This window comes from Bombina bombina, chromosome 3, assembly GCF_027579735.1.
Source record: "Bombina bombina isolate aBomBom1 chromosome 3, aBomBom1.pri, whole genome shotgun sequence".
In the NCBI taxonomy this organism is placed as follows: Eukaryota; Metazoa; Chordata; class Amphibia; order Anura; family Bombinatoridae; genus Bombina; species Bombina bombina.
Genome location: NC_069501.1, coordinates 503,934,706 through 503,958,907, shown reverse-complemented (window position 1 = coordinate 503,958,907; position 24,202 = coordinate 503,934,706). Strand labels below are relative to the sequence as shown.

Sequence of the window (24,202 nt, the reverse complement as noted above, 5' to 3'; positions counted from 1 at the left end):
CGTGTAATTTCTGTCTCTTTGTGTTGAAAAGAGATTTAAAAAGCATGTGATAAGAGGCAGCCCTCAAAGGCTTAGAAATTAGCATATGAGCCTACCTATGTTTAGTTTAAACTAAGAATACAAGGGGAAAAAAAATCAAATTTGATGATAAAAGTAAATTGGAAAGTTGATTAAAATTAAAAGTCCTATCTGAATAATGAAAGTTTAATTTATACTAGACTGTCCCTTTAAATAGATAATCCCTTTTGCATAAACAACACGGTTATATTAATATACTTTTTACCTCTGTGATTACCTTGTATCTAAGATTCTACAGAGTGGCCCCTTATTTCAGTTCTTTTGACAGACTTACATTTTAACCAAACAGTTGATTGAGAAGTAACTCCATGGGAGTGAGCACAATGTCTTTGCTGTCTTGCTGTGAAAAACTGTCAAAATGCACTGAGATGAAAGGCAGCCTTTAAGGGCTTAGAAATGAGCATTTGTAAGGGTTTAGCTTTCAACAAAGAATACCATGAGTACAAAGCAAATTTGATAATAAAAGTAAATTGGAATGTTGTTCTTGTGCATGCGCCTGGAGGCAGGGGAAATTACACTGGTACATTTGGGACTTTTATGAGAAATTATAAGGGAGGACCCCTCCAAATGTTACTTATCTGATAAATTACTTTCTTTCATGATGTGAGAGTCCATAAGTCATGTGTGGGAATACCCCTCCTGACCACTAGGAAGCAGCAAAAGATACCCCAAACACACCTGAGCTTTAAATAATTTCTACTTCCCACCAACCCCCAGTCATACATATAGCCAAGTAGATGGAGGAAAAGAAAAAGCAGGGAAATTAGCAAGAAAATGCTGAAAGCTCGGATACCCTTCTGCCAGTAGATAAGCCAAAGAAAAATAATATTTCAGGATAAAAGCTGAAGGTCTAAACCATGCATAGCCTCAAAATGAGACGTTTGAAGAACCCTCAAAGCCAAATTAAGAATCCAAAAAAGAGAAACTGGACAAATAACAGTTTTAATTCTGGTCAGTTTGAACAAAGGTCTGAAAAGCTGGAATTTTAACAATTCTCTTATGGAACAATTCAAAAAAAGGCGACGTCGGAACCTTCAGAGAACAGGCTTACAAACCTTTATCCAAACCCTCCTGTAGAAACTCAAGAACTCTAGGAATCCTAAAACAATTCCAACAGTAACCTTTGTGAGCACACTAAACTAAAAAGGTCTACCCTCCCTCATTGCTAAGGAACTGCGAGTTGCTACCTGATTATTGATATTAGATTGTCTGAATGGAATCGAAGAAAAAAATCCTGCCCGAGGATGGGCAACCCTGCAGAGCCCTGAAGATTACACTGAGTTCCAGAAAACTTATGGATAACGTTGCCTCATGAGGACACCACACTCCTTGCACTCTAAAAGACTTTGAAGAAAATGAAAAACCATACAAGTGTGTCACATGGTCAGATGAAAAGAACCAAAAAAGATCATCCAAGTAAGGAACTACAGAGATTTCTTGCGCTCAAATCACAGGGCTCCAAGTATCTTGGTAAACATTTTGGGTGCGGAAGCAAGACCGAAAAATGAGGGCCGCAAACTGATAATGCTTGTCTAGAAAAGCAAATCTTAGGAACTTGACATGATCCATGTGAATAGGAATGTGCAAATAAGCATCTTTTTACTTTTTAGACACTAAGCTCTTGCATTAAAAGGAAGTAACATGCAAACTGTCTCCATCTTGAAAGTAGGAACTTTCAGGAATTTGTTTAGGATATTGAGATCCAAAACAGGCCAAAAGGAACCCTATTTGGCACTATAAATACATTTTAATAAAAGCTGTGATTGGATTAATTCCCATTGATTCCAGATCTCTTACACAAGCTAAAAAAGCATGACCCTTTAAAGGATCTTGAGACAGGAAGAATTTTCTGCAAGGAGACTTTAAACAACAGCTTATTTGATACCCCTGAGAAATTATATCCAACACCCAGGGATACTAAACAGATATTTCCCATGTGGTTTCGGAGGCTTGGGTAGTCTTCTTGGACTGTTTGTTTCTAGACAAACACAACTGGATTTCTAGGAAGATTTGGAGTAACCAGAACTCTGGGAAGAGGTGGTTGAAGATTTCTAATTCTTCAATTGCTGAAAGAAATGAAAAACGTCCTACAGATCTAAGGTTATTCTTGGGACAGAAAAGCTTCTTTACCCCCAGTGACTGTAGCTATAATAGCATCTAGTCCATATCCCAAACAGAGATTTACAGTGAAAAGCAACAGAAAGGAATCAACATTTATAAACCATATAAGAAGATCAAATTTAAACCATAAAGCTTGTCAAGTTAAAACAGCAGAAATTAGCATTTTTAGCATTAATGCAAATCATTTCCACTGCTGCATCATAAATAAAGCCATTTGCTGTTTTCAGGAGATCTACGCAATCCTGAAGCTCATCCAGAGTAGTTTCCACCATAAACAAGTTCTGAAACATCACACTAAGCATCAGTAGCAGCAGCTACACAGACAACACTGACAGCAGACCTAAACAAAAAAAAATTGAAAGTTGAAAGGATTGTCAATGAAACCCTCAAGTGTTCTATCCAAAGGAGCCTTAAAAGAGAAACTACCCTCCAAAAGAATAGTAGCATACCTGGCAAGAGTGGAAATAGCTGTATACACCTTAGGAATAGTTTCCAAATCTCCCTATTAGAAGAAAAGGGAACAGAGAACATAGAATTAAACTTGGCAGATGAAACAAAAGGAATACCTGGTTTCTGTCATTCTTTAGAAATTAATTCAGAAACTGAATCAGGCACGGAAGAAGAAGGTTGCTAAAAGGCTGCCTTAAAAATGATCAATTCTTTTAACTTGTTGCTTAACTGTAGCAGGAGAATCCTCTACTTTTAAAGCAATTAAAACTTCCAATAACAAAAGCATGACTATGCTCAATCCTGTAAGTGAAGAACATGTCCGCTGCCACAGCAGCAGGGTCCTGAGACTTATCAGAGTTATAACTTAGAGGGGCAGCTCCTAAGGAAAAGTCCCTGATGAGCTAAAGGACAAAGAATGATCACTCTCCAATTCATCTGAATGCATAACAGTTTCATTACTAGTAGTGTGAAAATATCCCTTAAATTTAAGAGAAAGTTTAGATGAACCCACCTGGGGACAACCTTGACAAGGGAAAAACCCATGCACACCCTGAAAAAAGGTAGCAAAGTAAAACCCTGTTTAAGGTGAAAAATATACATAGTAGTGATGCACCGAAATGGAAATTCTGGACCGAAACCGAATCCGAAAATCCAGGATGCACTTGGCCGAAAACCGAAACTGATATCGAAAATGTGTTTTTTCAAATTAATTTTTTTTAGTTTTTTTTTTTTGCATAATTAGAGCCAATAAAAAAGCCCACACTTTTATTGAAAGTAATACACTAAAATTGGACCAAAATATCTTAAAACAATAATATGCTACACAATAATTTTACCAAGAAAAAAAAAAAAAGAAAAAAATGCAATTTTCGGCCAAAATGTTTCCTTACTTAAAACAATTATAAATATCAATATACTGTATTCTTCATTTAGTTCTATGTAACAGAATCATATTTAACTGTTTTTTTGTTTTTTTTTTACCAATTATCCAAATAAAGTATAGTCCTAGAAAACTCATTATATGCAGAACAGTAAGTCAAGTAATAAACTTAAACAGCAGCTCTAGGCTAGCATCAAATTTGAAACATGCCACACAATAAGTTTACAGAAAATAACAGGTAAAAAACCCGAAAACCGAAATAGCCAAAAAGGCTATTTTCGGCCGAAACTTTCTGCGGCCGAAATTTCGGTGCATCCCTAATACATAGCATATAAAGGTACATATCTGAACAGATGGACACACCTCAGAACCCTTTCAAAGCAAACACAAACTGGAAGGGGTTAAAGTGTCAAAGGATCTCCCTTCTAAATGAACAGTCGATTGACCAGAGGCCTGACCTGTACTAGTTTGCTCCATAGTAACAATAACCAAATAGCGTAAGTATCAGAGATAAACAGGCAAATAAGCTGTAAGAAGCACATAGTTAGTTAACCCCGAATTAATAGCCAGTAATTGTGCCAGTAATGACACAATGTAAAACTAGTTAACCCCCGAGAGGTTCAGATAGCACATACAATTTTAAACAACTTTCCAATTTACTTCTACTATCAAATTTGCTTTATTCTCTTGTTATCCCTTGCTTAATGGACATCATTGTACTACTGGCAGGAAGCTGAACACATCTAGTTAACCAATCACAAGAGACAGATGTGTGCAGGCACCAATTAGCAGCAGCTCCCACTAGTGTATGATATGTGCATATTCATTTTTAACAAGGGATACTAAGAGAACGAAGCACATTTGAAAATAGAAGTAAATTTTAAAGTCTTTTAAAATGACATGCTCTATCGGAATCATGCAAGTTTAATTTTGACTTTCCTATCCCTTTAACCTCTTAAGGACATATGACGGAATTATTCCGTCATAAAACAATTGAGCAAACTGAAAGCTGTGTCCTTAAAGGGTTAAGTACTGTTGAAATAACTATTAAAAAGTCAGTAAAGGCTAGATAGTAAATAACACAGCAAGCAAAGGGTTAAATAAAAATGTATACCCCAATTTGACAGAAAGAAATGATGATCAGAGTACCCCAAAACCTCCACCAATCCTGAGAGCTTCTCCCCACACACTGATAAGTCGCAGCAGCAAAGGAATGTGTGCTAAAAAACTGAATTTATGCTTACCTGATAAAATACTCTCTCTTACGGTGTATCCAGTAAACGGATTCATCCTTACTTGTGGGATATTCTCAATCCCTACAGGAAGTGGTAAAGAGAGCACACAGCAGAGCTGTCCATATAGCTCCCCTCAGGCTCCACCCCCCGAGTCATTTGACCGACGGTTAGGAGAAAAAGGAGAAACCATAGGGTGCAGTGATGACTGTAGTTTTACTAAAATAAATTTGAACCTGACTTAATTGCCAGGGCGGGCCGTGGACTGGATACACCGTAAGAGAAATAATTTATCAGGTAAGCATAAATTCTGTTTTCTCTTACATGGTGTATCCAGTCCACGGATTCATCCTTACTTGTGGGATACCAATACCAAAGCTTTAGGACACGGATGAAGGGAGGGAACAAGTCAGGTAACCTAAACGGAAGGCACCACTGCTTGCAAAACCTTTCTCCCAAAAATAGCCTCCGAAGAAGCAAAAGTATCGAATTTGTAAAATTTGGCAAATGTATGCAGTGAAGACCAAGTCGCTGCCTTACAAATCTGTTCAACAGAAGCCTCATTCTTGAAAGCCCATGTGGAAGCCACAGCTCTAGTGGAATGAGCTGTAATTCGTTCAGGAGGCTGCAGTCCAGCAGTCTCATAAGCCAATCGGATGATGCTTTTCAGCCAGAAGGAAAGAGAGGTAGCAGTCGCTTTCTGACCTCTCCTCTTACCAGAATAGACAACAAACAAGGATGATGTTTGCCTGAAATCTTTAGTTGTCTTTAAATAGAATTTTAAAGCACGAACCACATCAAGATTGTGTAACAGTCGTTCCTTCTTAGAAACTGGATTAGGGCACAGAGAAGGAACAATAATTTCCTGGTTAATATTCTTATTAGAAACCACTTTTGGAAGGAAACCAGGTTTGGTACGCAAAACAACCTTATCTGCATGGAACACCAGATAGGGTGAACTACACTGCAAAGCAGACAATTCAGAAACTCTTTGAACAAAAGAAATAGCTACCAAAAACAAAAACTTTCCAAGATAACAACTAAATATCTATGGAATGCAAAGGTTCAAACGGAACCCCTTGAAGAACTGAAAGAACTAAATTTAGACTCCATGGAGGAGCCACAGGTCTGTAGACAGGCTTGATTCTAACTAGGGCCTGTGCAAACGCCTGAACGTCTGGTACAGCTGCCAGACGCTTGTGTAACAGGATAGACAGAGCAGATATCTGTCCCTTTAAGGAACTAGCTGACAAACCTTTCTCGAATCCTTCTTGGAGAAAAGACAATATCCTTGGAATCCTAACCTTACTCCACGAGTAACCATTGGATTCGCACCAACAAAGATATTTCCGCCATATCTTATGGTAAATTTTCCTGGTGACAGGCTTTCTAGCCTGGATCAGAGTATCTATAACTGATTCAGAGAACCCACGCTTAGCTAGAATTAAGCATTCAATCTCCAAGCAGTCAGTTGCAGAGAAACTAGATTTGGATGCTTGAATGGACCTTGAATTAGAAGATCCTGCCTCGATGGCAGTTTCCATGGTGGAGCCGATGACATGTCCACTAGGTCTGCATACCAAGTCCTGCGTGGCCACGCAGGCGCTATCAGAATTACCGAAGCCTTCTCCTGTTTGATTCTGGCTACTAGCCGAGGGAGAAGAGGAAACGGTGGAAAGACATAAGCTAGACTGAATGACCAAGGCGCTACTAAAGCATCTATCAATGCCGCCTTGGGATCCCTGGATCTGGATCCGTAAAGGGGAAGTTTGGTGTTCTGACGGGACACCATCAGATCCAATTCTGGAATGCCCCATAGCTGGGTCAGCTGAGCAAAAACCTCCGGGTGGAGTTCCCACTCCCCCGGATGGAAAGTCTGACGACTCAGAAAATCCGCCTCCCAGTTGTCTACTCTTGGGATGTGAATTGCAGATAGATGGCAGGAGTGATCCTCCACCCATTTGATGATCTTGGTTACTTCCTTCATCGCTAGGGAACTCTTTGTTCCTCCCTGATGATTGATGTACGCTACAGTCGTGATGTTGTCTGACTGAAATCTGATGAATTTGGCCTCCGCTAGTTGAGGCCATGCCTGGAGCGTATTGAATATCGCTCTCAGTTCCAAAATGTTTATCGGGAGAAGAGATTCTTCCCGAGACCATAGACCCTGAGCTTTCAGGGAGTTCCAGAACGCACCCCAGCCTAACAGACTGGCATCGGTCGTGACAATGATCCACTCCGGTCTGCGGAAACTCATTCCCTGAGACAGGTGATCCTGAGACAACCACCAGAGAAGAGAGTCTCTGGTTTTCTGGTCCATTTGTATTTGAGGAGACAAATCTGCATAATCCCCATTCCACTGTTTGAGCATGCACAGTTGCAGTGGTCTTAGATGAATTCGGGCAAAAGGGACTACGTCCATTGCCGCAACCATTAAACCGATTACCTTCATGCACTGAGCCACAGAAGGCCGAGGAATGGAATGAAGAACTCGGCAAGTATTTAAAAGTTTTGACTTCCTGACCTCTGTCAGAAAGACCGAGTCTATTAGTGTTCCCAGGAAGGGAACCCTTGTGAGCGGGGACAGAGAACTTTTTTCGACGTTCACCTTCCACCTGTGAGACCTTAGAAAGGCCAGAACAATGTCCGTATGAGCCTTGGCTCTGTGGAAAGACGACGCCTGAATTAAGATGTTGTCTAGGTAAGGTGCTACTGCAATGCTCCGCGGTCTTAGAACCGCTAGAAGGGACCCCAGCACCTTTGTGAAAATTCTGGGAGCGGTGGCCAACCCAAAAGGAAGGGCCACGAACTGGTAATGCGTGTCCAGAAAGGCGAACCTTAGTAACTGATGATGATCTTTGTGGATAGGAATATGTAGATACGCATCCTTTAGATCCACGGTAGTCATATATTGACCTTCCTGGATCATCTGCAAGATTGTCCGAATGGTTTCCATTTTGAAAGATGGAACTCTGAGGAATTTGTTTAGAATTTTTAGATCCAGGATTGGCCTGAAAGTTCCCTCCTTTTTGGGAACTACAAACAGGTTTGAGTAAAATCCCAGTCCTTGTTCTGCAATTGGAACTGGGTGTATCACTCCCATCTTTAGAAGATCTTCTACACAGCGTAAGAACGCCTGTTTCTTTGTCTGGTCTGAAGACAAACAAGAAATGTGGAACCTTCCCCTTGGGGGAGAGTCCTTGAATTCTAGAAGATACCCCTGAGCCACAATTTCTACTGCCCAAGGATCTGGAACATCTCTTGCCCAAGCCTGAGCAAAGAGAGAAAGTCTGCCCCTACTAGATCCGGTCCCGGATCGGGGGCTACCCCTTCATGCTGTCTTAGTAGCAGGCGCAGGCTTCTTGGCCTGTTTACCCTTATTCCAGCCCTGCAAGGGTTTCCAGGTTGCTTTGGGCTGTGAAGCGTTACCCTCTTGCTTTGCGGCAGCAGAGGTTGAAGCAGGTCCGCTCCTGAAGTTGCGAAAGGAGCGAAAATTAGCCTTGTTTTTGGCCTTAAACGGTCTATCCTGCGGGAGGGCATGGCCCTTTCCCCCAGTGATATCCGCAATAATTTCTTTCAACTCGGAACCAAAAAGGGTCTTTCCCTTGAAAGGAATATTTAGTCATTTTGTTTTGGACAACACGTCAGCCGACCATGATTTGAGCCAAAGCGCTCTCCGCGCCATAATGGCAAAACCAGAGTTTTTCGCCGCTAACTTAGCTAATTGTAAAGCGGCATCTGTGATAAAAGAATTCGCCAGCTTTAGAGCATGAATTCTATCCATGACTTCGTCATATGAAGTCTCCCTCTGGAGCGACTCCTCCAGCGCCTCAAACCAAAAAGCCGCTGCAGTAGTTACAGGAATAATGCAGACAATTGGCTGAAGAAGGAAACCTTGCTGAACAAACATTTTCTTCAGCAAATCTTCCAATTTTTTATCCATAGGGTCTTTAAAAGCACAACTGTCTATTGGTATAGTTGTACGCTTAGCAAGTGTTGAAACTGCTCCCTCTACCTTAGGGACCGTCTGCCACGCGTCCCGCCTGGGGTCATTTATGGGGAACATTTTCTTAAAGATAGGAGGGGGAACAAAAGGTACACCTGGTCTCTCCCACTCCCTAGTCACAATATCCGCCACCCTCTTCGGGATCGGAAACGCATCAATGTATACAGGGACCTCTAAAAACCTGTCCATTTTACACAATTTTTCTGGGACCACCATGTGTAGCTAAAACCTCCTTAAGCAGGACACGGAGGTGTTCCAGCTTAAATTTAAACGCTAAGGAATCTGAATCTGCCCGCTGAGAAACTTTTCCTGTGTCAGAAATTTCTCCCTCGGACAGACCATCCCTTACTGCCACTTCAGAGTGTTGCGAGGGTACAACAGATAAATCATCCAAAGCTTCTGATGGCTCATCCTCTGTTCTTAAAACTGAGCTATCACGCTTTTTTGGAAAAACTGGCAGTTTGGATAGAAATGCCGCAAGGGAATTATCCATGACTGCTGTTGTTGTAAAGTAATAGGGCACAATGCGCTAGAGGTACTAGGCAACGCTTGCGCGGGCGTAACTGGTGTCAACACATGGGGAGAGGAAGGAGGACTATCCTCATTAACTTCCGTCAAAGAATCATCTTGGGTTACATTTTTAAGTGTCACTGCATGGTCATTAAAATGTTTAGACACCTTAGCACACTTTAAACATAAATGCAATGGGGGTACCGCCATGGCTTTTAAACACATAGAACAAGGTCTATCTGTAGGCTCAGACATGTTAGACAGACTTAGATAGCACTCAAATACAGAAAAATACACTTTTTGAAAAAACGGTACTGTGCCTTTAAATAATAAAAAGCACACACTTTTTTACCAAATCTCAAAAAAACATCCAATCTTTATGAAATTTACACCATATGATCCTAATGCTTTGAAATGATTGCACACCAAGTTTCAAGCCAATTAACCCCTTATTGCCCAAACCGGAGCAAATTGAAGCAAGCCACCGGTTTTACACACTACAGCACTATGCCACAGGCTCTGCTGTGGCCCTACCTTCCTTGGGGATTAGTTTTGGAACGAAAATAAGCCTCCCTGTAGTCCTCCTGCAATCTCTGGACTCTACATGTGAAGCTGCATGAAGCTGTCTTGCAAAAGAACTGCCCAACTGAGGCGCGAAAATTAGGCCCCCTCCCTCTTCACTCCGGAGTTGTGGGGCCTTCCTAAGCCAAATTAGGTGTCTAAAAATATGCCAGGCGTATTAAACCCCTAAAAAGTGTTCCAAACATAATAAACACTTGTGCAAATGTCAGATTATAGCAGAAAAATAATCGATTTTCCCCATAACAGTGTCCACCAGTGATTTAAGCCCTTTTAACTAAGACATCCTTCTATACAGAGTCTCAGAATATGGCTTACCTTCCCACATGGGGATTTCTGTCAGTCTTCTAGCATTACCAAGTCTTGTTAGAAAAAAAGTGACTGAGCATACCTTAAGCAGTTAAGCCTGCAAACTGTTCCCCCCAACTGAAGTTCTCCGGTACTCAACAGTCCTGTGTGGGAACAGCAATGGATTTTAGTTACAACATGCTAAAATCTTTTTCCTCTCAGCAGAAATCTTCATCACTTTCTGCCTCAGAGTAAATAGTACAAACCGGCACTATTTTAAAATAACAAACTCTTGATTGAAGAAATAAAAACTACAAATCTAACACCACATACTCTTTACCCTCCCGTGGAGATGCTACTTGTTAGAGCGGCAAAGAGAATGACTGGGGGGGCGGAGCTTGAGGGGAGCTATATGGACAGCTCTGCTGTGTGATCTCTTTGCCACTTCGTGTAAGGATTGAGAATATCCCACAAGTAAGGATGAATCCGTGGACTGGATACACCATGTAAGAGAAAGCTTGGTTAACCCAAACTGCTAATTCAAGGAGCATTGTGTACAAATGTATGTCTCCAGACTATGTGATAAAAGAGGTTCAGAACACCCTTTCCTAATTCATATTATAAAGCACCACTTTTAAATCACCATTAAAAACTGAAAAGGGGCATTTCAATGCCGACAATCAGTACTCTTAAGCCTGTTTTCCTATTTAATAACATCAGACAGTGCCAGTGAATATTACTAAACCCAGAATATATGAATCCTGCGTAAATGTTCAAACTAATAGCCGGTGGTCTATTTAGGGGCAAAGTACTTACCTGTCAGCATCTGTTGTGCTTACCTCAGTTGCAGCAACTTGCTTCCCATAGAAAAGCATATCCTAGGCAGTGCAAGCATGATGACAAGGATCTTAAAGGGACAGTCAAGTCCAAAAAAAACTTTCATGATTTAAATAGGGAATGTAATTTTAAACAACTTTCCAATTTACGTTTATCACCAATTTTGCTTTGTTCTCTTGGTATTCTTATTTGAAAGCTAAACCTAGGAGGTTCATATGCTAATTTCTTAGACCTTGAAGACTGCCTCTAATCTGAATGCATTTTGACCACTAGAGGGCATTAGTTCATGTGTTTCATATAGATAACATTGAGCTCATGCACGTGACGTTACCCTGGAGTGAGCACTGATTGGCTAAAATGCAAGTCTGTCAAAAAAACTGAAATAAGGGGCATTTTGCAGAGTCATAGATACAAGGTAATCACAGATGTAAAAAGTGTATTTCTATAACAGTGTTGGTTATGCAAAACTAGGGGATGGGTAACAAAAGGGATTATCTTTCTTTTTAAACAACAACATTTCTGGTGTTGACTGTCCCTTTAACAGCAGCTACAACCAAGGGGATTGGTTGATTCATCCACATTTGACCTGAGGGCAGCTTTGGAGCCCACAAGGAGCAGCGTACTGTAGACCAAGGGACTGGTGGATGAATCCACATTTCACCTGGGAGGCCTGTGAGATTTTCCACCGAGAAAAGATTATTATTTTTATTATCATTTATTTGTATAGTGCAGCAAAATTCAGTAGCCCTGGGTACAGAGATAGGAGTATGCAATGACAAAGATTTATGAAAAATGCAAAATCATAACAGACTAAGCAAAAACAAAATGTATGCTTACCTGATAAATTACTTTCTATCAGAATGATGATGGTGTACAGTCCTCCAAAACATATGGGATATATTTCCCGCCACTAGGAGGTCAAGAACCCATACAAGAGCTTAAAATCCCTCCCACATCTATTCAGTTTAACAGATAGCCAAGCAGAGAATAGGAAAGATATAGGTATTAAAGACAAAGCAGGGTCTGTAGAGGTGTCATTAGAACCGTCGCCCAAAAATTTAAATGGGTGGGGCTTGTGGACCATCATCATTACGAAAGAAAATAATTTATCATCAGGTAAGCATAAATTTTGTTTTCTTTTGTAAAAGGATAATGGTGCAAAGTCCTCCATAACATATGGGATTAATACCCAAACAGATGGTCTATGTTACGGAAAGGGTGGGACAATTTTTCTGGCAGTTCCTATTTAGCCGACACTGTGGCCTAAAGGACTTTCCTGCCAAAAGCTGCTTGCGAAGAAGCAAATATATCAAAGCAATACGTTTGGAAAAAGTATGCAAATCTGTTCCAAGGATGCATAATTTCTACTGCTCTTGTAGAATGAGCTGTGATACGCTTAGGAGGTGACTTTCCCACCACAAAGTAAGCTTTGTGAATCACCTGTTTGAGCTAAGAGGCCAACGCTACATTAGTAGCCTTCTGCCCCTTGCAAGTCCCAGAGTACTGAACAAACTAGAAGATTGTCAGAACTTCAAAGCTCTGACTACAGCAAGATTATGCAATAGTCGCTCCTTAGAATTAAGAAGGATCTGGAACAACAATTTACTGATTGATATTTTCAAAAGAAATTACCTTAGGAAGAAAATTCTATTTCTTATGTCTAAAGCAGCTACCATAAGACACACCACCTCCTTGCACTGAGCTACTGATGGAAATGGAGCACTTTGCCGGGGAGATGCACCTTCTGAAGCTTTATTTTGCAAGGTTCAGTAATAAACAGACGCATAAAGACTGAATCTATGATGAAAGAAACGTTACCCTTGTAGCAGGATACAATGTGCTCTTGGGAACATTGATTCTCTAATCTTGGCCTTGGGAAAAGACAGAAGCTTGTGAGTATGAGTAAAAGCTAGTGACAGGGAAGGGGCTTGTATCAGGATATCCTGGTACGGTGCAATTTAAATTTCCCGTGTTCTGATTACTGCCAATAATGCACTCAACACCTTTGTAAAGATAAGAGGAACTGTGGCCAGGCCAAACGACAGAGACAAACTGGTAGTGCTTGTCTAGATATGCAAACCTCAGGAACGGATAGTAATCCCTGTGAATAGGGATGTGAAGATATGCATCCTTGAGGTCTATGGTTGCCATAAATGTACCCTGTGGTATTAAGGGTATAATTGTGCCCATAGTTTCGATTTGTGTGAAAGTGGGAACTGTGACAAACATGTTTAGGGCTTTCAAATCGAGGACAGGTCTATAAATCCCTTCCTTCTTTGGGACAATGAACGGATTGGAGTAAAAGCCCTGACCCTGTGGGGACACCGGTACTGGGATAATTACTCCCATATCCTTTAAATTAGGAAATCACAGCATAAAGGCAGCCACCTTTGAAGGATTTTTGGAGACGAGACACAAGGAATCGTCCTCAAGGAGGTCTGGACCTAAAGCCTTTCCTGTAGCCCTGGGAAATGATGTTTTGAACCGAGGGGTTCTGGACTGACCTGAAGCCCTTTTCCCTCCAGTAACTGTCTTGATAATAGAGTCTGAACCAAAAAGAATATTCCCTTCGAAGGAAAGAGTCATTAACCTATACTTTTATACCATGTCTTGATCGAGATTTTAACCATAAGGCTCTTCCTGCCAGCACCGCCAAAGACATATTTTTAACATCAATTTTGAGGCTATCCATCACAGCATCAAACATAAAAGCTTGATCTATTTTGAAGGCCTTAATGCAGTTTTGAAGATCCTCAGCAGAGGATTGTGCGGTAACCATTTTAGATAATGAATCACACCAGAGGGTCCAGCAGCAGCGACACGTAATAGAAACTGCTGGTTTAAGTAGAAGACCGGTCTGAAGGAAGAGTTTTTGTAAGAAAGACTACAGTTCAATTTCCATTGGATCTATGAAAGAAATGCTATCCTCCATAGGGATAGTTGTAAGTTTGGCAAGGGTAGATAAAGCCTTAGGAATTGTTTCCCACACTTCTACATTCTGTTCTGGAATGGGATACAATTTCTTAAATCTGGAGGAAGAAGTAAAATGCACACTGGCTATTTCCATTCCTTGGCTATATAATCTGAGACCAGGTCAGTAACCTGAAATATCTGAATTTTTGGTGAAGCCTTGAAAACAATATTTAACTGATTTATAGGTTTGTTTTCAGCAAATATATCCTTTGAAATCCCCAGAGTTTTTAAAACCTCATGCAGTAAATTACGGGAAGTGCAGAAGGGATAGTAAGCACCAAAAATGTTATTGTTAAAAAAACAAAATGTATGCTTACCTGATAAATTCCTTTCTCCTGTAGTGTAGTCAGTCCACGGGTCATCCATTACTTATGGGATTATAACTCCTCCCTAACAGGAAGTGCAAGAGGATCACCCAAGCAGAGCTGCTATATAGCTCCTCCCCTCTACGTCATACCCAGTCATTCGACCGAAAACCAAACGAGAAAGGAGAAACTATAGGGTGCAGTGGTGACTGGAGTATAATTTAAATTTAGACCTGCCATAAAAAACAGGGCGGGCCGTGGACTGACTACACTACAGGAGAAAGGAATTTATCAGGTAAGCATAAATTTTGTTTTCTCCTGTTAAGTGTAGTCAGTCCACGGGTCATCTATTACTTATGGGATACCAATACCAAAGCTAAAAGTACACGGATGACGGGAGGGAAAGGCAGGATCTTTACACGGAAGGAACCACTGTCTGAAGAACCTTTCTCCCAAAAATAGCCTCCGAAGAAGCAAAAGTGTCAAATTTGTAAAATTTGGAAAAAGTGTGAAGTGAAGACCAAGTCGCAGCCTTGCAAATCTGTTCAACAGAGGCCTCATTTTTAAAGGCCCAAGTGGAAGCCACAGCTCTGGTAGAATGAGCTGTAATTCTTTCAGGAGGCTGCTGTCCAGCAGTCTCATAGGCTAAACGTATTATGCTACAAAGCCAGAAGGAGAGAGAGGTAGCCGAAGCCTTTTGACCTCTCCTCTGTCCAGAATAAACGACAAACAGGGAAGAAGTTTGTCGAAAATCTTTAGTTGCCTGCAAATAAAATTTCAGGGCACGGACAACGTCCAGATTGTGCAGAAGACGTTCCTTCTTTGAGGAAGGATTAGGGCACAATGATGGAACAACAATCTCTTGATTGATATTCCTGTTAGTGACTACCTTAGGTAAGAACCCAGGTTTAGTACGCAGATCTACCTTGTCTGAATGAAAAATCAGATAAGGAGAATCACAATGTAAAGCCGATAACTCAGAGACCCTTTGAGCCGAGGAAATAGCCATTAAAAACAGAACTTTCCAAGATAACAGTTTGATATCAATGGAATGAAGGGGTTCAAACGGAACACCCTGTAAAACGTTAAGAACTAAGTTTAAGCTCCATGGCGGAGCAACAGTTTTAAACACAGGCTTAATCCTGGCCAAAGCCTGACAAAAAGCCTGAACGTCTGGAACCTCTGACAGACGTTTGTGTAAAAGGATGGACAGAGCTGAAATCTGTCCCTTTAAGGAACTAGCAGATAAACCCTTTTCTAAACCTTCTTGTAGAAAAGACAATATCCTAGGAATCCTGACCTTACTCCATGAGTAACTCTTGGATTCGCACCAATGTAAGTATTTACGCCATATTTTATGGTAAATTTTCCTGGTAACAGGTTTCCTAGCCTGTATTAAGGTATCAATTACTGACTCCAAAAATCCACGCTTTGATAAAATCAAGCGTTCAATCTCCATGCAGTCAGCTTCAGAGAAATTAGATTTTGATGTTTGAAAGGACCCTGAATCAGAAGGTCTTGTCTCAGAGGCAGAGACCAAGGTGGACAGGATGACATGTCCACTAGATCTGCATACCAGGTCCTGCGTGGCCACGCAGGCGCTATTAGAATCACTGATGCTCTCTCCTGTTTGATCCTGGCAATCAATCGAGGAAGCATCGGGAAGGGTGGAAACACATAAGCCATGTTGAAGGCCCAAGGTGCTGTCAGAGCATCTATCAGAACCGCTCCCGGGTCCCTGGACCTGGACCCGTAACAAGGAAGCTTGGCATTCTGGCGAGACGCCATGAGATCCAGATCTGGTTTGCCCCAACGCCGAAGTATTTGGGCAAAGACCTCCGGATGAAGTTCCCACTCCCCCGGATGAAAAGTCTGGCGACTTAGAAAACCAGCCTCCCAGTTCTCCACGCCTGGGATGTGGATCGCTGATAGGTGGCAAGAGTGAGACTCTGCCCAGTGAATTATCTTTGAGACTTCCATCATCGCTAGGGAACTCCTTGTCCCTCCCTGATGGTTGATGTAAGCCACAGTCGTGATGTTGTCCGACTGAAACCTGATGAACCTCAGAGTTGCTAACTGAGGCCAAGCCAGAAGGGCATTGAAAACTGCTCTTAATTCCAGAATGTTTATGGGAAGGAGACTCTCCTCCTGAGTCCATGATCCCTGAGTCTTCAGGGAATTCCAGACAGCGCCCCAACCTAGTAGGCTGGCGTCTGTTGTTACAATCGTCCAATCTGGCCTGCTGAAGGGCATCCCCTTGGATAGATGTGGCCGAGAGAGCCACCATAGAAGAGAATTTCTGGTCTCTTGATCCAGATTCAGCATAGGGGACAAATCTGAGTAATCCCCATTCCACTGACTTAGCATGCACAATTGCAGTGGTCTGAGATGCAGGCGTGCAAAGGGTACTATGTCCATTGCCGCTACCATTAAGCCGATTACCTCCATGCATTGAGCCACTGACGGGTGTGGAATGGAATGAAGGACACGGCAAGCATTTAGAAGCTTTGTTAACCTGTCCTCTGTCAGGTAAATCTTCATTTCTACAGAATCTATAAGAGTCCCTAAGAAGGGAACTCTTGTGAGTGGCAATAGAGAACTCTTTCCTTCGTTCACTTTCCACCCATGTGACCTTAGAAATGCCAGTACTAACTCTGTATGAGACTTGGCAGTTTGGAAACTTGACGCTTGTATCAGAATGTCGTCTAGGTACGGAGCTACCGATATTCCTCGCGGTCTTAGTACCGCCAGAAGAGAGCCCAGAACCTTTGTAAAGATTCTTGGAGCAGTAGCTAACCCGAAGGGAAGAGCTACAAACTGGTAATGCCTGTCTAGGAAGGCAAACCTTAGGTACCGGTAATGAACTACCTTGTCTGAATGAAAGTATGTGAAGGTAGGCATCCTTTAAATCCACTGTGGTCATGTACTGACCCTTTTGGATCATGGGTAAGATTGTCCGAATAGTTTCCATTTTGAACGATGGAACTCTTAGGAATTTGTTTAGGATCTTTAAATCCAAGATTGGTCTGAAGGTTCCTTCTTTCTTGGGAACCACAAACAGATTTGAGTAAAACCCTTGTCCGTGTTCCGACCGCGGAACCGGGTGGATCACTCCCATTAGTAAGAGATCTTGTACACAGCGTAGAAACGCCTCTTTCTTTATCTGGTTTGTTGACAACCTTGAAAGATGAAATCTCCCTTTTGGAGGAGAAGCTTTGAAGTCCAGAAGATATCCCTGAGATATGATCTCTAACGCCCAGGGATCCTGGACATCTCTTGCCCAAGCCTGGGCGAAGAGAGAAAGTCTGCCCCCTACTAGATCCGTTTCCGGATTGGGGACCCTCACTTCATGCTGTCTTAGGGGCAGCAGCAGGTTTTCTGGCCTGCTTGCCCTTGTTCCAGGTCTGGTTAGGTTTCCAGCCCTGTCTGAAGCGAGCAACAGTTCCTTCCTGTTTCGGAGCGGAGGAAGTTGATGCTGCTCCTGCCTTGAAGTTACGAAAGGCCCGAAAATTAGACTGTCTAGCCCTTGGTTTGGCTCTGTCTTGAGGCAGGGCATGGCCCTTACCTCCAGTAATGTCAGCTATAATTTCTTTCAAACCTGGCCCGAATAATGTCTGCCCTTTGAAAGGTATGTTAAGCAATTTAGATTTAGAAGTCACATCGGCTGACCAGGATTTTAGCCACAGCGCTCTGCGCGCCTGAATGGCGAATCCGGAATTCTTAGCCGTAAGCTTAGTTAGATGTACTACGGCATCAGAAATAAATGAATTAGCTAGCTTAAGGACTCTAAGCTTGTCTATAATTTCATCCAATGGAGCTGAGCTAATGGTCTCTTCTAGAGACTCAAACCAGAATGCCGCCGCAGCCGTGACAGGCGCAATGCATGCGAGGGGTTGTAATATAAAACCTTGTTGAGTAAACATTTTCTTAAGGTAACCCTCTAACTTTTTATCCATTGGATCTGAAAAGGCACAGCTATCCTCCACCGGGATAGTGGTACGCTTAGCCAGAGTAGAAACTGCTCCCTCCACCTTAGGGACCGTCTGCCATAAGTCCCGTGTGGTGGCGTCTATTGGAAACATTTTTCTAAATATAGGAGGGGGGGAAAAGGGTACACCGGGCCTATCCCACTCCTTGGTAATAATCTCTGTAAGCCTCTTAGGTATAGGAAAAACGTCAGTAAACGCCGGTACCGCATAGTATCTATCCAGCCTACATAATTTCTCTGGGATTGCAACCGTGTTACAATCATTCAGAGCTGCTAATACCTCCCCTAATAAAACACGGAGGTTTTCAAGCTTAAATTTAAAATTTGAAATGTCTGAGTCCAGTCTATTTGGATCAGATCCGTCACCCACAGAATGAAGCTCTCCGTCTTCATGTTCTGCCACTTGTTATGCAGTATCAGACATGGCTCTAACATTATCAGCGTACTCTGTTCTCACCCCAGAGTGGTCGCGTTTACCTCTAAGTTCTGGCAATTTAGATAAAACTTCAGTCATAACATTAGCCATGTCTTGCAAAGTGATTTGTAATGGCCGCCCTGATGTACTTGGCGTTACAATATCACGCACCTCCTGAGCGGGAGATGCAGGTACTGACACGTGAGGCAAGTTAGTCGGCATAACTTCCCCCTCGTTGTCTGGTGAATTTTTCTTAACATGTACAGATTGGCTTTTATTTAAAGTAGCATCAATGCAATTAGTACATAAATTTCTATTGGGCTCCACATTGGCCTTTGAACATATTGCACAAAGAGATTCCTCTGTGTCAGACATGTTTAAACAAACTAGCAATAAGACTAGCAAGCTTGGAAAATACTTTTCAAATAAATTTACAAGCAATATAAAAAACGTTACTGTGCCTTTAAGAAGCACACAAAACTGTCACAGTTGAAATAACAATGAACCGGATTAGTTATAGCAACCAATTTTTCACATGAAATGCATTAATTTAGCAAAGGATTGCACCCACTAGCAAATGGATGATTAACCCCTTAATACCAAAAAAACGGATAACAAATAAAAATATATATACGTTTTTATCACAGTCAAAGCACAGTCTCACAGGTCTGCTGTGAGTGATTACCTCCCTCAAAACTAGTTTTGGAGACCCCTGAGCTCTGTAGAGACGTCCTGGATCATGCAGGGAGAACAAGGAAGACTTGTGACTGAATTTCTACTGCGCAATAAAGCGCCAAAATAGGCCCCTCCCACTCATAATACAACAGTGGGGAAGCTCAGTAAACTGATTCTATTCAAAACAAACGACAGCCAAGTGGAAAATAATGCCCATAAAATTTTTCACCAAGTACCTCAGAGAAAAAACGATTAACATGCCAGTAAACGTTTTAAATAAAAATATATGAAGTGTTATTAAAAAGCCTGTTGCTAGTCACTTTCACTGCAGAAAGGCTATAAGTTATATGTATACAGTATTTTCTTAGTGAAGTGCCATTCCCCAGAAATACTTCAGTGCCAACATACATACATATCAGCCTGATACCAGTTGCTACTACTGCATTTAAGGCTGTACTCACATTATATCGGTATTAGCAGTATTTTCTCAGTCAATTCCATTCCTTAGAAAATAATATACTGCAACATACCTCTTTGCAGGCGAACCCTGCCCGCTGTCCCCTGTTCTGAAGTTACCTCGCTCCTCAGAATGGCCGAGAACAGCAAATGGATCTTAGTTACGTCCGCTAAGATCATACACAAACTCAGGTAGATTCTTCTTCTAATACCGCCTGAGAAAAAAACAACACACTCCGGTGCCGTTTAAAATAACAAACTTTTGATTGAAGAAATAAAAACTAAATTTAATAACCACAGTCCTCTCACACGTCCTATCTATTAGTTAGGTGCAAGAGAATGACTGGGTATGACGTAGAGGGGAGGAGCTATATAGCAGCTCTGCTTGGGTGATCCTCTTGCACTTCCTGTTAGGGAGGAGTTATAATCCCATAAGTAATGGATGACCCGTGGACTGACTACACTTAACAGGAGAAAGATAGATAATCCCTTTATTTACTATTCCCCAGTTTTGCATAACCAACACCGTTATATTAATATACTGTTTTTACCTCTGTAATGACCTTGTATCTAAGCTTCTGCAGACTGCCTCCTTATCTCAGATCGTTTAACAGACTTGCATTTCAGACAATTAGTGCTGACTTAAATAACTTCATGTGCATAAGCACAATGTTATTTATATGAAACACATGAACTAACGTCCTTTAGCTGTGAAAAACTGTCAAATGCATTCAGGTAAGAGACGGCCTTCAAGGGCTTAGAAATTAGCATACGAGCATACATAGCTTTAGCTTTCATCTAAGAATACCAAGAGAATAAAGCAAATTTGATGAAAAAAGTAAATTAGAAAGTTTATTTTAAATTACATGACATTTTCTGAATCATGAAAGTTTAATTTGGTCTTTACTATCCCTTTAAATCTGAAAGAATTGCCATATTCAAAATCAGGAACAAGGTTCTGTACTCCCTCAGAATTAGATGATTTTGCACCCTTCTGTTCTCCCTCAGAATTAGATGATTTTGCACCCTCAGAGTCAGAGTTCTGTAGTATAGCAGGAATTTGATGATTGAGGTAAATAACCAGAATTGTGCATATGCTTATTTGGTTTGGAGATATCCGTTACATAATCTGCTACAACCTTGTGTACCCTGGTTTTAAATTCAGGGGTGAAGTCAGTAGTAGACCCCCTGAGTGACTCCCTATAGGAGGAAGAAGGTTGTGGCTGATTTGCATGCAACATTTGAGGTAAACAAGTTTGAGAGAGTTGATTGACCTGGCACACTGGAACAGATTTGCAAACTGCACATAATAAACAAGGAGGGTTATCAGTAGAGACAGAATCAGTGTTGTCTATAATGTGTAATTGCAGAGTATACAGAGACACCAAACATACACATATATAAGAACAAAATGGCAGACAGACCTTTACACTAAGCCCAAAAACCCCTCTGAAACTTATACTTACACAGTGGTGACAGCATACTAAGGCCCTAGGCCTCAGATTGCAGTCAAATTAACCAGATGGCAGCTCTGTATGAGTACTCACCCTCTCCAGTGTTGGACTCAATGAGTAGTATTTTAGTGCCTAAAGGCTCCTGAGCTGCATTCTCTTCACCAGCAGCTCCGGAGTGAAAGGAAAAGCCTTGGAATGTGAACTAAACATAATAAGCCCCCAAAACATCAGATAATATGCCTCCCCATGCTGACCGGATTGTGCAGAGATGAACCGCTAACTGCAGAGAGTAGTTAAGAGATTCTCCTAAAGGGCCAGGCACCTATTTTCAATTAAGTGCCCTAAATGGTTCCACAGAGCTGCCAGAGTGCTGTTACTCGGCTCAGTCTTACCTGGCTGTGTCCCTAATAAGGATAGGACCAACAAGGACCTGAAAAAAAAAAGTGTCATGAGAAGAGCAGGCTAAGTCCCCTGGCTATGCTGTACCTGTGTGAGAGTACCTACAAATAGCCTCCGAGTTGTGTGTGTGCTGTAGGAGGTCACTTACCTGAAATAGCACCCCTCCACTGGCTTACCAGGCATGTAGAACCCTTGTCAAGGCAGCTGCAGCAGTATCCAGTAGAGACACTATCCAGTGCAGGTACGGGTACAGCAAAAAATATCTATAAGAAATAAATGTCCCCCCAGGGGGAGGCTGAGAGACAAGTACCTGCAATGCCTGGGGGTAGATATGGCTTAAGTCTCATAGGGAAATACTGTGCATATAATAGGGTACTCCTATGTCCCAGTATCATTCAGCTGCTGTGAAGTCTCACTTCTATCTTCTTTGTGAATGATAAGTCCCAGGGAATATAGGTCTCACATTGGTCTGAGCAAGTAGCTAGAACACCTCTATTCTCAACGCCTCCTGCCAGGCCAAGAACAAACTGAATAGATATGGGAGATATTTTAAGCTCTTGTGTGGGTTCTTGACCTCCTCTTAGTGGCGGGAAATATATCCCATATGTTATGGAGGACTGTAGACCATCTAGTAGAGGAGGAGGATCCTATTTTGAAGAGTTTACAGTTTACGGTTTGAGGGTGCAGAGACATAAGGTTTGTGGTAGCTTGTCACATGGTTTGTAGTTGCAGCAGTGATTTAAAGCATATCAAGATTTATTTTGAGTAGTATGAAAAACAGAGGAAAGATTATAAGCATCTCTTAATATATTGGTTTTCAAAGAGCATTTCAGAGGACAGGAGCAGCTTGTGAGAAGTTTTGGAGGAGAGAGACGGACATAGAGATAATAGGAGTGGAAAGACACAGGTCAGAGTTTGGGTCGAGGAGTATTTGGATGAGAGAGGAAATATAGTTGGGAATGAGGCTGTTGAGTGCTTTATAGGTATGGGTTAATACTTTGAATTGTATTCTAGAGTGTATGGGGAGCCAGTGTAGAGACTGGCAAAGTGGAGCAGCTGATGTACATCAGCAACTTAGGTGGATGAGTCTAGCCGAAGCATTCATGATAGAATGGAGAGGGGAGAGGCAGTGTAGATTGCTGTAGTCAATGCATGACAAAATGAGGGAATGAATTTGTATTTTTATAGTTTCTTGAGAAAGGAAAGGTCAAATTCTTGAAATGTTGCATAGGTGTGCACAGTAGGATTTGTATATGTGGAGTGAATGTGGGTTGAGACAGCAGACATGGGGTGAAGTGTTAGGAATAGACTCCAATTGTAAGAGAAATGTTAGGTGTTGGATATCTCGGAGAGGGTGGGGTGGGCGGAATAAGAAGAAGCTCAGTTTTATTGTATAATAACTTAGTCTGCCAAATAAATCAATTAATCTAAGGATAGGTGGCATAGAATAATTAGAATCTGTGAGAAGCAGAGTAACATCATCTGCTAAAAGTACAATTTACTCAGTGTGATCCCCAATGGGAACTCCTGTTATAGACAAATATATGGGCAGGCTGAGCAAATGGTTCCATCACAAGGGCAAAAATTTACGGGGACAGGGGGCAACCCTGAGAAGCTAAGCTTAAGACAGATTGAGTTGGAAGTAGTGCGGAGACATCCAGGAGGAAACTGCAGAGATACAGTTGGTAATCTGATTGAATAAAGAGGGAGAGACATTCAGGAGAGGAAAGATACATTTGGGTACAATCAGCATATAAGTAATACTGGACCAAGATGCCGATAGATAACAGCAATATCTTTCACTGCCTGACTGATAACTCGATCTACCTCTATGACCAGCAGGGTACTATGGGGAGAAAATGGGTCTCAGATTGGTTAGAAAACCCCTCTCAATGAAGAACAGATCTGTACTTCAACTTTCACCTCACTCCATTAAGAAGGAAAAAGAAAAATGACTGAGGATTTATGAGAAGTGGGAGGGATTTAAAGCTTTCATGTTTTAGGGGATCTTTTGCTACCTACTAGTGGTCAGGAGGGGAATTCCAACAAATGATGACTCATGGACTCTTACCATATGATAAAAAGAAAAAATGGTAATATGGGGAGAGTAAAGAAAACAAGGGGACCTGAGAAAAAAACAACATGAATAAAAACAAATTGAAGAAAAGTTGTCAGGGGGTACAACATTTTAAATCATGCCAGAAAGGATAAATGAAGAATCAGAGATAAAGAAGAACTAAAAAACAAAAAGGGACATTAAACTCTATTCTATAAGCTTATTACTGGGGTCATTACCCAGCTCCCTCTATTCATGGGTGCAGCTTTCAATACATTCCAGTGCTGCAATGTTGTAGATGCTTAGCAACTCAGATTCTTGCAGTGAAACCTAGGTTCCAAAATAACGGCACCCATAATTAGAGGGGGATGTATGAAATGTATTTAGTGCTTAATTATGACTACTTTTAAATCTGTGGAGAATGATTTCACAAATAGCTGCTAACTTACCAGTGCAATCCATAACACAATGTATTCATCAATAAAACTGTTGAAGTACTG

At 41.5% G+C, this 24,202-nt stretch overlaps 1 protein-coding gene across 2 annotated transcripts in view; it reads right to left on the bottom strand.

Moving 5' to 3' along the window:
* The window catches only part of CEPT1 (choline/ethanolamine phosphotransferase 1), a 178,116-nt gene that overhangs the window by 13,934 nt on the left and 139,980 nt on the right, over nt 1–24,202 (bottom strand). For both annotated transcript variants that reach the window (XM_053706884.1, XM_053706883.1), the window contains exon 8: nt 24,152–24,202. This exon is cut by the window's right edge and continues 75 nt beyond it. In XM_053706884.1, the coding sequence (XP_053562859.1) occupies nt 24,152–24,202 (51 nt within the window). The remainder of the gene's footprint in view (nt 1–24,151) is intronic.